This window comes from Cottoperca gobio, chromosome 7 (assembly GCF_900634415.1).
Source record: "Cottoperca gobio chromosome 7, fCotGob3.1, whole genome shotgun sequence".
Classification (NCBI taxonomy): Eukaryota; Metazoa; Chordata; class Actinopteri; order Perciformes; family Bovichtidae; genus Cottoperca; species Cottoperca gobio.
The window spans coordinates 17,844,069-17,858,473 of NC_041361.1; the positions used below are offsets into that span (position 1 = coordinate 17,844,069).

The 14,405-nt window shown below is 44.0% G+C and overlaps 1 protein-coding gene across 7 annotated transcripts in view; it reads left to right on the forward strand.

Moving 5' to 3' along the window:
• The window catches only part of agrn (agrin), a 233,864-nt gene that overhangs the window by 152,827 nt on the left and 66,632 nt on the right, over positions 1–14,405 (forward strand). For all 7 annotated transcript variants that reach the window (XM_029435257.1, XM_029435259.1, XM_029435258.1 and 4 more), the window contains 2 exons: positions 1,755–1,961; positions 10,983–11,204. In XM_029435257.1, the coding sequence (XP_029291117.1) occupies positions 1,755–1,961; positions 10,983–11,204 (429 nt within the window). The remainder of the gene's footprint in view (positions 1–1,754; positions 1,962–10,982; positions 11,205–14,405) is intronic.

Here is a 14,405-nt window from a genome sequence, read left to right on the forward strand (position 1 = left end):
GTTGTTAGCGGGAGCCTCACAAAGCCACAGCTGTGTTGGTTTACGGCAGTGATGTGTGGAGACCCACACCCACGTACTGAGACCCCTGACAACACCAAAGACAAGAATAGATCGCTGCATGACCCCCCGATACACACTTCTTTGACACACCAGAGTCCTCCTGTCCGCTCTGCTTGACAGGCTGATGGAGGAGCGTGAGGGCTTAAAATTCCCGGTCCGAATTTGTGTTTGCGTGTCAGTTCGTGTGTGCGAGCAAGTGGATGGACGTTTTCCTTTTCCGCTCTGCCTTTTTTCAAATGAAAGAATAATTCAATTGAAAACAGAGATCCATGAAATCATATCCCTAAGCAAATTACAAATGGGTATCTAATGAAAATGGCCATTTTGACTTGTAACCATGACATTGCACATCCTTGTAGCCCTCTCACTCAGATACAGCAGCGATGTAATTAAGTGTGGCGTGACAGGCTTTTAAAGAAAGGAGAAAAAGGAATTGAATTGGTGTACAAATTTGATCCACTGATCAGGAATGAAATGAATTTGAAGCCTTGTGAGCGCCTCCAGAACAGAGGCCTGCTTCAAATTGGATTTTCCCACTTCAATGGCAAATTTGCTATTTCACATTAACAGTATTTCTTTTTCTTTTTTAATTCCCATGGTAGATTTGTGCTTAGTGAGTCAAAAAATGTAATGAATATAATAGTTTAGACTTTAACTTGACCCTAAAATAAAATTCTTGAGTACTTTGAGTTCCCCAATAACTTTATTAAAACTGTGGAACTTTTTTTGTTAAGTTTGATGGGAGCACGGCAAATATGATCTCTGTCATGGGTTAGCAATCATGGATATTATTGTAATAAACTCAATAAAAGTAAAAAAGCTGAAATAGAAAGAATATTATCCTGAAGCGAAAATGAAACTATTGTATTTCAATAATATGTGAAAGTTTTTCTTTTTCATCCTCCAGTCTCCAGCGTGGTAAGAGCAATCATTTCTGCCACATTGGTAAATTACTCTCCCAGCTTCAAGAGAATTCACCTCAAGTTCAGCAAAAACACATGAATGATGTTACTTTTCTAAAACAACAACAAATGAACTGCTTCTCTCCCAACAATGAAACGGTGAACAGTCAAAATAAACTCATAACAACTCTAGAGAGTGACTCTTGCGTCGTACGACCAGCTTTGTGTCCGACCACCTGCAATCTCTTTTTATTGTTTTCAAATGTCATTAGTCTGATCTTACATTTGTAGTCCTGCTATTTAAATGTAATTACACAGATTTGTTTTTGCATTTTAAATAGTTATGACCAGTCCCCTAGATTATTCTTATAATAACTACTTAATACTCAATTAACATAACATATAATCATTTCTGGTGAGTTGCTAAAATAATTTCTGAAAAAGGCTCAACCTCTGCTGCTGAAAGAAAAGCTTTTACACGCGCTGCCAGTGGCATCAGTCCACCCCAACATGCAATTACTGTTTAGATGAAAACTGATTTATTTCCCCACGCTCAGACACAAAATGCAGTTTGTTGTACGCTTGCTGAGTACTTCTGTTGTCCTGTATAGTGATCAGTCTGTCACACTGTTACAAGTATTCCAGTTGGAAACTCTAAACCTTAACAGTGTTTAAACAGATGGGTGACAAAGGGAAAAAACCTGAAGAACTGAGTGGAGCTTAGGTTAACCCTAAATCGTCCAATCCACAAATCCTAAATTCATCCCTTTTCTACCCGTGTCCTTCTTCCAGAGGACTGTCAGGAGGCGTGTCTCTTCAACGCTGTGTGCCTCGTGGAGCAGCTGATCGCCCGCTGCTCCTGCGACCCCATCGAGTGCGACGGCACCTACAAGCCCGTGTGCGGCAAGGATGGCCGCACCTACACCAACGACTGTGCTCGACGCAAGGCCGAGTGTCTGAGCAAGACTCTCATCTCCGTCAAGCACCCCGGGCCCTGTGGTGAGTGGAGCTGGAGGATGGGGGAGAGAGAGGAGCTTTACTGCACATGCTGCTGCCTCTCAATCCTCTCTCTGCTTATGTTAATACTTATCCAATGTGTTTTCCCTTCTCTGTCTTCTAGGCTAACTGTATGTGTGTCCGTGCTTTACTGAGAAGTGTTTGAAATGGTTCGGTGATGCTCTCTGAAGGGGTGGGGGGGTGGGGGGTTTGTTGGGGTAACTCAAATGGACAGGACGTGTGTGCCTTCCTTACAAAAAACGTGCTTTCACTTCTCCACCTCCCATCCATCTCCTCATCCCTGTCACGCTCCATCCCTCCATCTCAAACACACACACCCCAAATGAAACGCCACCTTCATGTTTCATTCATCCACTCTCTGCCTTCTACTCCTCCACTAGTGCCAGTCTTCCACTTCGGTGGCTTTTGTCATTTGTTCTCCCCCCCCTCCCCCCTCTCCTCTGTCTTTGTCTCTTGTGTGTTGCTTTTTCTTGTATTAAAAAAAAGCTATTCTTTCTTGTTTCAGTGCGTCAGTCAGTCTGTCTGTCTGTCTTTGTCCATGTGGTCGTCCTCCTGGCTGCCTGGCTGCAGGTGGAAAGTGGGGTCACCCAGTGGGCGACCTCATCAGGTGGATTCTGAGGGGTGAAGCCCTTCCCCTCGCTCCGAAAGGACCTAACAGCAGGGGTCTTGTACAGCTGTCTTTTTCCTCTCGCTCCGTCTGTCTCTTTGTGTCATTAATGTCCTTTCCTTCTGTTTACCCTCCTGCAAAGATGTGATCCGTGAGGTTGGAGAAGTCTTCCTCTCTCCCTGCTCTCTGTGCTTTATTTCATGTCCCTACCTGCCTAACCACTGCTCACCTCTGACTCCACTCTGCATGAAGTAGTGCACACCAGCTCTCAACCTCACTAAAACATTTGACACTGATCTGTGCTTGTCACTTTTTGACTTGGGTGTGGTGTACCTCCTTGTAGGATCCCTCAATTCAGTTTATGTTCCTGCCTATCAAGTGAATCTCATCTCATCTGAACCTACGACTGAATTAGAAGTGTTTTTAGTTGTTTCCCATCATGACCAGATAACCCGGCATGCATAATAAAGCCGGAGCAAACTGCTCGTGCTGCTTGTTGTGATACGTAATGCCCCAACCAGACATGTTGTGTTATTTTGTCCAGAGCTGCTCTCTACATTTTCATTGTTGTTGTGACAGAGGCCGATAAAACCAGAGAGATCTGTCAGTCCCCCAGGCGTTGGGTTGGAGCTGAATACCAAAGTTATCTCCAGTTGTCAGCATCAGGAGGCTCCAGCTCTCATTAGCATTATTCGACCGTCTGAGCTGTGCATAAATTAAGTAGGGGGAAATGGCAGTGCGAGCTCTTATGTATTTTGCTCTGTTTCACTATTTCTGCCAAGTGGTGTCTCAGCTCCCCCCCCCCCTCCCCCATTTGTTTAGTTATTTTACTTTCCTTCTCTCTCTTCATCCTTCCTCCCTTCCTCTGCGCATCGCAGCCGTCAGCAATTGGTAGTATGTTTATTTAATGCATTTCTATTGACATTTGCATATTTTTCAAAACAGAGCGCCACGAACGCCCCTCTCCCTCAATACAGTTTTAATTAAACATCAAAAGAGGCAAGCGTAGGTGCCCACAGAGACTGTTAGTTTAGTCAGACAGATGATATGAATGCAGTGTGTGTGTGTGTGTGTGTGTGTGTGTGTGTGTGTGTGTGTGTGTGTGTGTGTGTGTGTGTGTGTGTGTGTGTGTGTGTGTGTGCGCGAGTCCATGCGCATGTTAGATCTGTCTTTTTGTCCAAACAGAAAAACTACATCATGTGAGAAAAAATATCTTCTAAAACGCTTGTAACTTTAAAATGACGTAAACTCACAAGCACTTAAGATGTTTATCATTGAGGATCACTGAAGAATCTCAACGCTGATAGGCTCCTGTGACACTGTGTGTAATGAGGCTGCACGAAAAATCGTCTTTGTGTTTGGTGTGAACACGGCATTAGGACTGAGTCCAGATTACATAGAAGCCCCTCTCTGTAATGTAAACGTGATCTCTAACCCTTAGAGACACCCATGGGATGCATGCAGTATGTGTGAGTGTGTGTTTCTCTATCTTCTGTAAAGACTGCCTTGTCAGAGACGGATCAATAGCCCACACTGATCACACACTGTATACAATGTGAGACACACACTTCCATTGTTCTCTGCTGTGTTTGTGCTCTGACAGTGACTGGCAGTGTCAAAAGAAGCCTGCACAATGACCGCCGTGTGATCGCGCTACGCTGGCACGTGGATCCAAAGCTTCAGGCAAAGTTTCATGCATCTGAAAAGGAAGAGTTTGATGTATTGAATTACCAATATTTGATTAATAATGATCCCCGTCCTCGTTTCATTGGCTGAGTGGTGCGTCTGTGCGGGATGATCGATCGCCCTGTCAGCTGTCAAACGGATGAAATTCTCCAGTTCTGGCACTGTCGTAAATCTCTTTTCATGCGGGTGACAGCGCCGTAATGTCTCCTCCCCCATTCCGGCGCTCGCCTCCACAAAGAACGGTCACGCAAAGAACTCGCATGTCCATAATGTCGTGACTGCTGTCTTCCCCGGGGCAATTTGATTGACATCTAAAGCTTGTCAATTTAGAGATCGAGACGCCACGTGGTATTTAGCTGATTAACTTACGTCCCGGCGGAGTCACAAATCTTGGAGACGTCTGAGAACACGTGTTCCTGTGAAGGATTTGCTGGAAGTGAATCAGAGCCGGCTGCTGGGAAGCAGAGTGATTGGTCTGCAGCCTTGGAGTCTTACATTGAATATAAGAGCGCTGTGACACTTGAGGAAGAAAACATGTTTGTCATCACCAGACCTGCTTTAGCATCCACTTTTCAGAAATCATGTTTCATCATGAACACATACTGAATACTTTCAAGCTGAAGTAATGAAGTCCTGTTTGATGTCAGCACAGCAGGGCTCCAGAACAAACTAAACAAGGAAGTGTGCGTGCAGCGTTGGATATTGTAGCAGATAAATATATTTAGAGGCACCCTAAAGTTTTCAAAAGCTTTTCTTCTTTTTTTCTCTTGCTTTTATGTTTTCCATACACTTGATTGTTCAGTATTTTTAGGCTCATCGACAGATTTTGAAACTTCAAATTGTTAAACTAAAACAGAATTTGGTAGGAAAGAAAGCAATAATGATCAAAAAAAAGCTTAGTGGGTCCTTAACTCCTCACTGTACCTGTGTGTAATGTACTCTGCTTAATGTGCTTTCGCTCGGCCCTGAGATACACTGCCTGCAGCTTTATGAAAAGATATTTGGAGCCGCAGTTTCAGTAATGCTGCGTTAAAAGAACATGGTTCAATCACTGTGAAGAGTTGTCCCTGCCATGTGTGTGTGTGTGTGTGTGTGTGTGTGTGTGTGTGTGTGTGTGTGTGTGTGTGTGTGTGTGTGTGTGTAATGGACAGCAGCGTTCCCATTAAGCCGAAGTTACACACTGTAAAAGAGAGTCAACTGATCTGATAGTAAAAACCAGAAAAAAGCAGAATTATTCACATAGACTTCTATTGAGGAGCATAAAAGATTTAAAAACTAGATTCAAATTAAGTCTTTAAAAATGATATATATTTATTTTGAATCACAGGCGACTTTATAATAAAAAATGTTTAGTTTAAACTTTGTTTAACTTTATTTGTTTGTCTTGGCCCAAGTCATATCGCTTCTTACTTCCTGCGCAGATGTTTCCCTCCCCCCCCCCCCCCCGCAGCCCCTTTAAGCTATTTGAGTGCATATTCAGTAGTACGTTGAATCAATGGAAGCAGGAGTGTGAGGTGGCTCACCACATCTCTCTGGAGCCTGTTGATGTTCTGGCCTCACTTCTGGTGTTAGCAGAATAGGAAGCAGAGAGTTTCTTAATTGGTAGTTAGGGTGTTCATAAAACATAAATACTAGCAGCGTGTGGTTTTTGAGAGCATAGACGAAGATTATTCCGTAAAACCACTGAAACACACACAGTTTGAGAGAAACACATTGGCAGGCAAACCAGAAGTGAACAAATGAAAGAGCTAGTTTTGCGGACGGAATTCTCTATTCACAGCTCTTTTGTCATTTCATGTGCGTACAGCCCAGTGTCTGTGTGTGAGTGCATGATTGCGAGCGCAGTGCAAACTTGTGGAAGTGCCAGTGAGTTGCTTGAAATGTGTTGCCTGTCGCCTTTGGAGGTTAACACGAAATCACTCAGCGGCAGACACATTGTCAATGACAAAGAGCTCTGCAAAGCAGGAAAGGAAATTCAGTCACCTTAGGTGTCAAAACTCTGTGCCGAATATTTTATCATTTGCATGTTTATCTGATTAGCATCTCTGCCGGCTGCAGTGATTGGACTCACAAACAGTCGGGGAGCTTGAGTGTGTAAGTCAGCCTCACATCACCAGTGCTGTTTTTCCTAATCAACTTAATTAGAGGAAGTGCCGTGGGAGCTAGATTGACAGCAGCCAGGGAACACCGGTCCACTTACTGCGGCCCACAGGCTGTCATCGTGCAGAAATTGCAGAGAAATTTGGGTCAACAGGGTGCCGTAAGTGACTCGAGGCATTGTGGGTGTCACACACCATCGGGCTGTGATCAGCAAAACAGTTCTTCCAATTTCTACATCTTTCATTTCATTTCCTGTTTCCTCTGCTGTGGCTCTTGACTTAATTGAATATATTATAAATGTCGAGTGTCGCCGTTTTCATTTTCACTTATGTTTTCCTTTGCATCAGTCTGAGAAATCATTTTTTGAAGGCGCACACACCTCGATGATAAAAACGCTTGTGAGCATTTGATGCTTTTTAGATGTCACGTCACCTCTGATAGATGCATGTCACAAAAATCAGGGATCCCAGCTAGCTTGTCTTTCTTCTTTCCCCTCGCTGTTTTCGCTTGTCACTTTTTTTTGAAGAGCAGCACGTTCCTAGTTGTAAATGCAAACAGAAGCCTCGATACCCCCCCCTCCTGTGATAAGTGTTCACTCGTAGACAGACACAGCCCGCGGGTATGCCTTTTGCTGTATGCTAATATCGCCTTTTGTCTGCACCTCCCTTTCCCTCGACTAATATGATACATAAATGTTTTTAATGTGAGGGAGGCAGAGTGAGTCGGATCAAAGCCCCGCAGGTGAAGAAGCACAGAAGGCGGGGCTTGCTGCAGATTGGCCGTGCCCCATCGGAGTCATGTGTTGTAATGGCTTGTTGGTGATTGTCCCTGCCAGTTGGCCACTGCAAACATCACCTGGATTACACTGATTCACTACCCTGCAAAATACAGGCAGCGATTTGGAATTGCACACAGACCCGAGGGGGAAAAGTCCAATTAACATATGTATGAGCTGAGCAGAGATGGGAGGAAGCTCTCGCCAAAATAATCTCCTAGCATTTCACCGACATGTTTCGGGGAGGGGGGTTAACAGTGTTCGCCTGCTCACTGCAGCAACCGCACAATCGCAGGCAGTGTCATGCCGGAGCTTGCTGTGCCATCACGGAGACCTGACGAGGGCTTGTTAAGCTTTAGAAGTTGTTAAGCTTTAGACTTTACCAGTCAGATAACACCACTAAGTGGGAGGTAATGATACCGGACAGGAGAGCAAATATCAACACATCAGAGGAACATGTCCGCTCAATTCTTTCGACGTGGCCGTCCAGCGCCTCTTCCAGGGCGAGTTGACACAGCGTGGCCTAACCTGAAGTAATCCCCTCCGAGCCCCGAAGCGGGGCAGTGCTATTAAAATACCACACTAATTAAAATAGAGAAGTTACACAGCCGCTGGTGGGAGAGAATACAGACTCAGGTGACACCCAGAATGTAAAGTCCTCTCAACCTGCGGCATGGTACAGAAACATATCGTAGCCGAGTGCACACTAGCAGAGCAGAGTCCTTGATTAGAAAGAAATATTCATGTTTTTTTTGTTTTTTTTATTCATACTCTTTCTTCTGACTTTTCCCCACTGCCTTAGCAGCCCACTCACTGCACCTGCCCAGTCACTAAAACAATGCCTTGGCTACTACGCTTATTATGTATTTGGCACGGCAGATGTTCCCATTCAACTGTCAAGCTAATTTTCACATAGAAATAAAAATAGCTTGGTTTGAATCCAGCAACTTTGGTTTGTTCTGGACCTGCCTGACAGTAACACTGATACATGCATGAAGAAGATTGAATTTAAGTATCTGGGAGACGACCAGGAAGAGAAAAAGAACTGGAACAGGCTTGTGAACAACATCCCACAAGCTTTAGTTGTGACAGGCTGCCATTTCAAAGCTTCTGCTTGCATCCAAGAGAAAGGACAAGACAGCTTTTTAACTGTGTCATAAGATTTGTACACTTGGGGAGTTTTGTCTTGTCTTTTCCTTTTTTTTTTTCTTACACCCTCTCCAGTTAATAAATCAGGCAGATTTTTTGCCCCCCAGAGGCAGAGGATGATAATAAAAAAAATTAGTTTTGGAGGGGAATTTTCTTTCATCTTTGTTATGTGTGTGAAACAAAGAGAATGGGAGACTAAGGCGTTATCGGAGGCTGCAGTTGTGTTTTAGGAGCCCATCCTTGGGAAGTGGGCTGGTGAACTTTTACGCAGGCCAAGGTTGTACAGTTAAGCTGGGATCACAAGCTTACCACTGTTACACACAGGCTCACTCGCAGACACATGCGAGGAGTTGAAAAGACATCACAGGGAATCAATTGTTTTTGAAGCCGTACCAAATTGAGCGTCATCGAGTAGCTTACATATTTATGTGGCACCTCCAAGCTCTTTTGAAACAGCAGCTTGGCATTAAAACACAAAAAAATCAATAGTTGTTTTCCGCCTTCTGATGTGAAACATTCACTTTCCAAAATGGGAGTGCTTGTGTCCTTGCTCGAGATCCAGTGAGATTTTTTCATTTACAGACAAAAGTTAGGCAGAAAAAAAGTCGGGGGTAGTGGACAACCGTAGCCTTTACATAAAAAGTGGACATAGTCACGTGACAACCCCCATTGTGGACTACGGTTTGAAGACTCGAGTTTGTCGTCATTTACATTTTTTGCAACCTGACAAAGTGAAAACACGGAGAGCATCCAAACCGGACAACACCATGTGCTAGCGACATGTAAGGTAGCCCCGCCTTAATGCACACTCTGCTTTATCGTCTATTTTACTCTAAATGGGAGCATAATTTACTAAATGAACATCATTCTCTTTGAAGAAGACTTGAAACTAGCCATTGTGATAATAAACGTGTCATTAAAACGTTTACTGAGGTAATAAACCAAGTGAGAAGTTGGGTCATTTTCTCATAGACTTCTATACAATCTGACTTTTTTTTGCAACCAGTGGAGTTTAAGGCTCCACTCTTCAGACCTGGAGATTGTCGCCTGTGGATAACCTACAGTATTCGATCCACTCTACTTTTCTAAAGTTGCTGTCATAGTTTGTAAATATGCTCCACAGAATTGGTCTTAAGACATTCAGGTGGCATTTATCCTTATTGCACATCCCCCGCCCATCGCCTCAATCAGAGTGAAACAAGCTAATTGCCTCCGTCTGTGCTATCAGTTATATAATAATAATAATTTACCCCAGCATCAGAGGCACTGCTGAACGATTCTGAGCTGATAAATGAATCATTGGGCTCCGAGCACGACAAGTCGCCCCCCGCAATGCCATCTAATCCCGTAATAGTCACAATAATGATGGAGCCATGGGTGGTGTCATTACAAGGGGCAGTTTCCATGACAGCACCCCTAACCTCTCTAACAAAAGCAAAAATAAAAGGTAGACTAGAGAAGTTTGAGATTAAAATGCACCTCTTTGAGTGTTTCTCATCAGAAATGATTTGATGCCTCCGTCTGCTTTTTCTACTAATCTGCAGACACACCACATTTAGCTGAGTGATCCGACCCTCATGCGTGAAGCCTCGCAAATGAAAATTACGACGGAGCCCGGCTATCGTCTCTTGCTTACTCTTGATACCGGAGTGTTTGCGGTCCTACCTAAAGGCTCAAACTTTTAACCATCAAGCCTTCAACACTTACACACACTCACTGGCTCCCTGTCTCAGTATACACGATGCCATGTTATATTTGTCACTGACACATAAAGCTGTAAAGAATTGATTGAGTCAGGACGGGAGGCTCTGATCAAAGGATTGTTCATAGCAGTTTCCTCCTCTCTCTCCTGAAGTCACGTTATATCAGCCCAGCCGACACCCATCTGCCCCCACCAAGAATCATAGGTCCAGTTTTTCGTTTTAATGAAGTCCTGCTGGAGCTTGTGCGTGAGAGGGAGAGACTGAAGCAGACACCTCTCTGTGATGTTCACATTTCATATCAGCCTCTGCCCAGGAGCGTGCCTTTTTGTGAATTATTAAGCAGAGGGCTCTTTCTTCTCTTTGCCTGTTTCTTCTTTTTCCCTCTTTCTCCGTTCTCTAAATATTCTCTCCCTCTTTCCCATTTTCTTCCTTTTCTTTTTCTCGCTCCTCCATGTCAGTTCAACCGGCTTTGGCTGAAGCGGTGGCTCTCACTGAGATGCAAATGGAAGTCTTTGAAGGGGCACATTGGGAACGTCAATTAATCCAGGCATTTACTCGCCTAAAAAAAGTCTGTGCAGCCATTGTTTGTAGACCGTTTCATCTCTGTTTTGCTACGGGAGCCACGCTTTTCATCAGCTGTCCTCATGCCACCGGATACGGCGGACTCTTCAAAGATTCAGGATACATCAGGATAGGCACAAAGGCGAGGGAATGACATAGGAAGCTGCGGAAGCAGAGGTGTCACTTTAACAGGGCTCAATTGCGTACTACATCATATCGCCTTTCCTCCCCAAACCTTTTCTAACACAAAACCGGCAGTTCTCCATGTAGCTATGCTCTAACTTACCTCCCCCTCACCTCTGCCCTCTCTAGTCCCAGACCTCTCTCCAACCTCTGCTTTATATTCTTCCCGCTTCCCATCTAGCCACTTCAGTATACCCTCTCTAACTTTGCTCTCTATCTCTTTGGTGATCGGCCTTCAGATCTCAGCATACCGAGCCCCTGCCTGGAAAAAGTGTGCGATCACGGAGCGGTGTGCGTGGTCCAGAACAACGAGCCGGTGTGTGAGTGCCCCGAGGCCTGCCCGCAGACGTCTGACCCTGTGTGCGGATCCGATGGCCACAGCTACGGTAGCCCCTGCGAGATGCGGGCAATGGGTTGCGCCCTGCAGAAGACCATTCACATCCAACACAAAGGACCCTGTGGTGAGTGACCGCTCAACGCTCACATTACATTATACTGTCATCTACTGTGCAGTCATGAAATCACTATGAAATGTGAGAATTACAGCTCACAGGTAGCGAAAGATGTCTCCTTGTGGAATATAATTAGGATCAAATTAATTAATGGTGCTACATTACCCAGAGGCAAAATTATAATCTGCAGACATTAACAATTAACATATATGGAATTATAATCATGATGACCCCCCCGGGGCTTTCCGTTTGTATCCAACAAAGTCAAAACAATACTTCAAACATCTTCTCTTAAGGAGAGACACTACAGGTGAGAAGGGGACAACATTTAATAGATACCATCATGAAACTACCTCAGTTCATTGCTTACATTAGTTTTTCCGACGTTAAATGTGCAAAAGATGCATTATCTTATTAAATATATGTCAATGTGAATACACTTCCATGACAGAAATCTGACCCTTTGATAAAGCCAGGTTCAAAATTCTTGTTTAATTCTTTTGATATATTCGAGTGAAAGGTTTTCACTGAGGGAAATTTAGATTTCTCTTTGTATCACTTCATTCCTACCCTCAGTAAAAACCTTCAGAATATAGACAGGAGAGACACAGAGAAGGTTTGGTGCATGTAAGAGCTGCTGAAGTGGAGTATAAGAAAAAAAACTCATTTTGAGAAAATGACCTTTTAAGATATGTACTGTATATGTTCTGAAATATTATGTTTAAATATGCAAAAGAAGCATTATCTAATGCTAAATATTGGTACATTTAGGAGAAACCTACAGACACAAAGTAGACAAAGTTAGTAAAATAAACATCGAAATGTGTATTTTGGATGTTTTATTTCCACTTCTCTGAAAGTGTTATGGAGGCAAAATATCCTCTCAAAATTGAGCAGTGTATGAAAAAAACATTTTCTTGCCTGTAGTGTATCGCCTTAAGGCATTTTCTAATCTGTCGTCCATTACTCTTCATCTCTTCACTCTTGCTCTTCTTCAGCCGTTCCATAACAACATCTAGACTCCAATTAGCCTGTTTTGACCTTTAAATGAAGATGCACTTTACACCTGTTGAAAAATAATACAGAGCATACTTTTCCACATTGGCTACATGAGTCACTTGGCTTTGTCTTCCAGTGTCGGAGTATAAGCTAGTCATTAGTCCAGTGACAGCAGAGCTTCAAGTGGTTAAAATATCTTCAGATCCACTATGCAGGCACACGGCCATACGGACAGATTGTTTTACAGCTTGGTAAACCCACTTAGTGAATACTCTTGATGGCTAAATGCCATCTTGGACGGCTGCTTTTCCCATGGACTGTAATTGGTGAATGAGTATTATTCCTTGTCTACCATCTACCACTTTTCACACACACTGGGCAAAAGCACGGCGGTTATAAGCCCCCTTGGCCCGACTCTATATGTTACCTAATTCACTCTGTTTTTGCTACAATAAAAAATGTTCCTGCATATTTTGAAGACCATAACTATGAAAATGAGTTGGCCTCTGCAGAGCTGTGTTTGAGTTAGATGAAGGATCAATACAACTGAATTTCTCTCTTATGAAATTGTACTCTGCTGTTTTGTCCTGAAATGTGCAATTTATGAGTCGGGTTTGTTTGTACGAGCTAGTCTGTTTGTTTTGTAAAAAGAGTAGTAGTTTGAGTTTCTTTCTGTACTGAAAAGATGACAGGGTTAGATGTTGGACCATGTGTTTCATCTGTCATCTTCCCCTCCCAGCCTCCTGTAAATTGAAATCCAGCGCAAGGATGTATGCCAACAGGAAATGGAGCGAGAGCAGTGTTTGGTCAGTGGGCAGGCTGGCTGACTCAATTTGGTGCGCCGCTCCGCAGGTAGACGGCAGGTCCGTCGGTCCGGGGTCCCTCGGCGGTAATGAATAGTCTTTATTTTAAAAAGCGAGAAGCAGAGCGAGCTGGCGGAGTGGAGGGCCCTGTCAGTAATCCAGCGCTATGGATGGTTCTTGGCTCCCAGAGGTAACAGGCCTGCGTCAGTGCAATGGTGCCATAAAAATGCTGAGGCACTGGCTTGCCAGGCGCGAGCAAGCCGAGGAATGATGGGGATGATAATGTGGGTTATTTCTGGGCTGTTTGCACAGCTTTACTGGGCCTCATTCAGCACCATAACAACTGCCTGACTTAAGCTATTATCTCACCTAATTATCGCAGGCTATTCCCCACAGTAATATACTATACAAGTTTATGGAGGAGAAAGGGAGAGAGAGGGGAGGAACATATGCCGCCTTCAGGTGCTGTTGGAAGTATCAGAATAAACAATTGAAAGCATGAGTAATGGACGAAAGCGACAAATAAAGTGAGAATGTTCTGTGATATCCAGGTTTTTTTTTTAATTGACTGGTTCTGTTTTGTTATTTTCATATAAATGCACTAAATGGTCAGATGCACGGCCTCCAGACTATAAAGTAGGAGCTAAAGGGAGGCAGGGGAGGACAGCGATGGTTTAAGAGGTGAGAGGTGCTGCCGTAGAAAATAACCGGGCATGTGTGCTTTACTGTGTGTTTGTTTGTGTGTGGCTTACTCCAGCCTCTCATTGGCTCAGCCATAATTTAATTTCCTTCGCTGCGGGATGGAAAAATAGCGGTTATCTATATGGCTCAGGTGCAACCCGATAGCGATATGAGTGACATTTGTTATTATTCGGAGATTTTTTCCTCCTTCCGCATTTGAGTGGCGGGCGACCTTGTAAGGTGGGCCGTGAGAGGTGCGCTTGGTTAATAGACCCCCCCAGCTGGATATCAGTTGCCTCGGTAAAGCGGGCCATTCATACGGCTTTACCCAATCAGATGAGAGCAGAGGCATTTAAGAAAAGGAAACAAATTCCTCTTTTTTTCTCCCACAGGTGTTTGAAATGATATACGCAGTTGAGTAAAAAATACAGGTCACACCAGCAGCATGAGAGTGGTCGGGGAGAGACGGGGTGAAAAGAGGGGTTAGGAAAGAGGTAGGGGAACGTAATAAATGCATAAAATGAGGAGGAGCAAGTGGGGGGGAGCCAACAGCGTACCAGCCGGGCAGGCATCGACAGGGGATTTGTTATCACCCAGGCATGTTCACAAGCCTTCAAAACACAAACCAGCCTACTTCTTCCTGCTTAATCCTGAAGAAATACTCCGCCCAGACCCCCTCAGCTGCAATTTCAGTTTTTTTCCCAGTGAGGATATCAACAAAACGCTG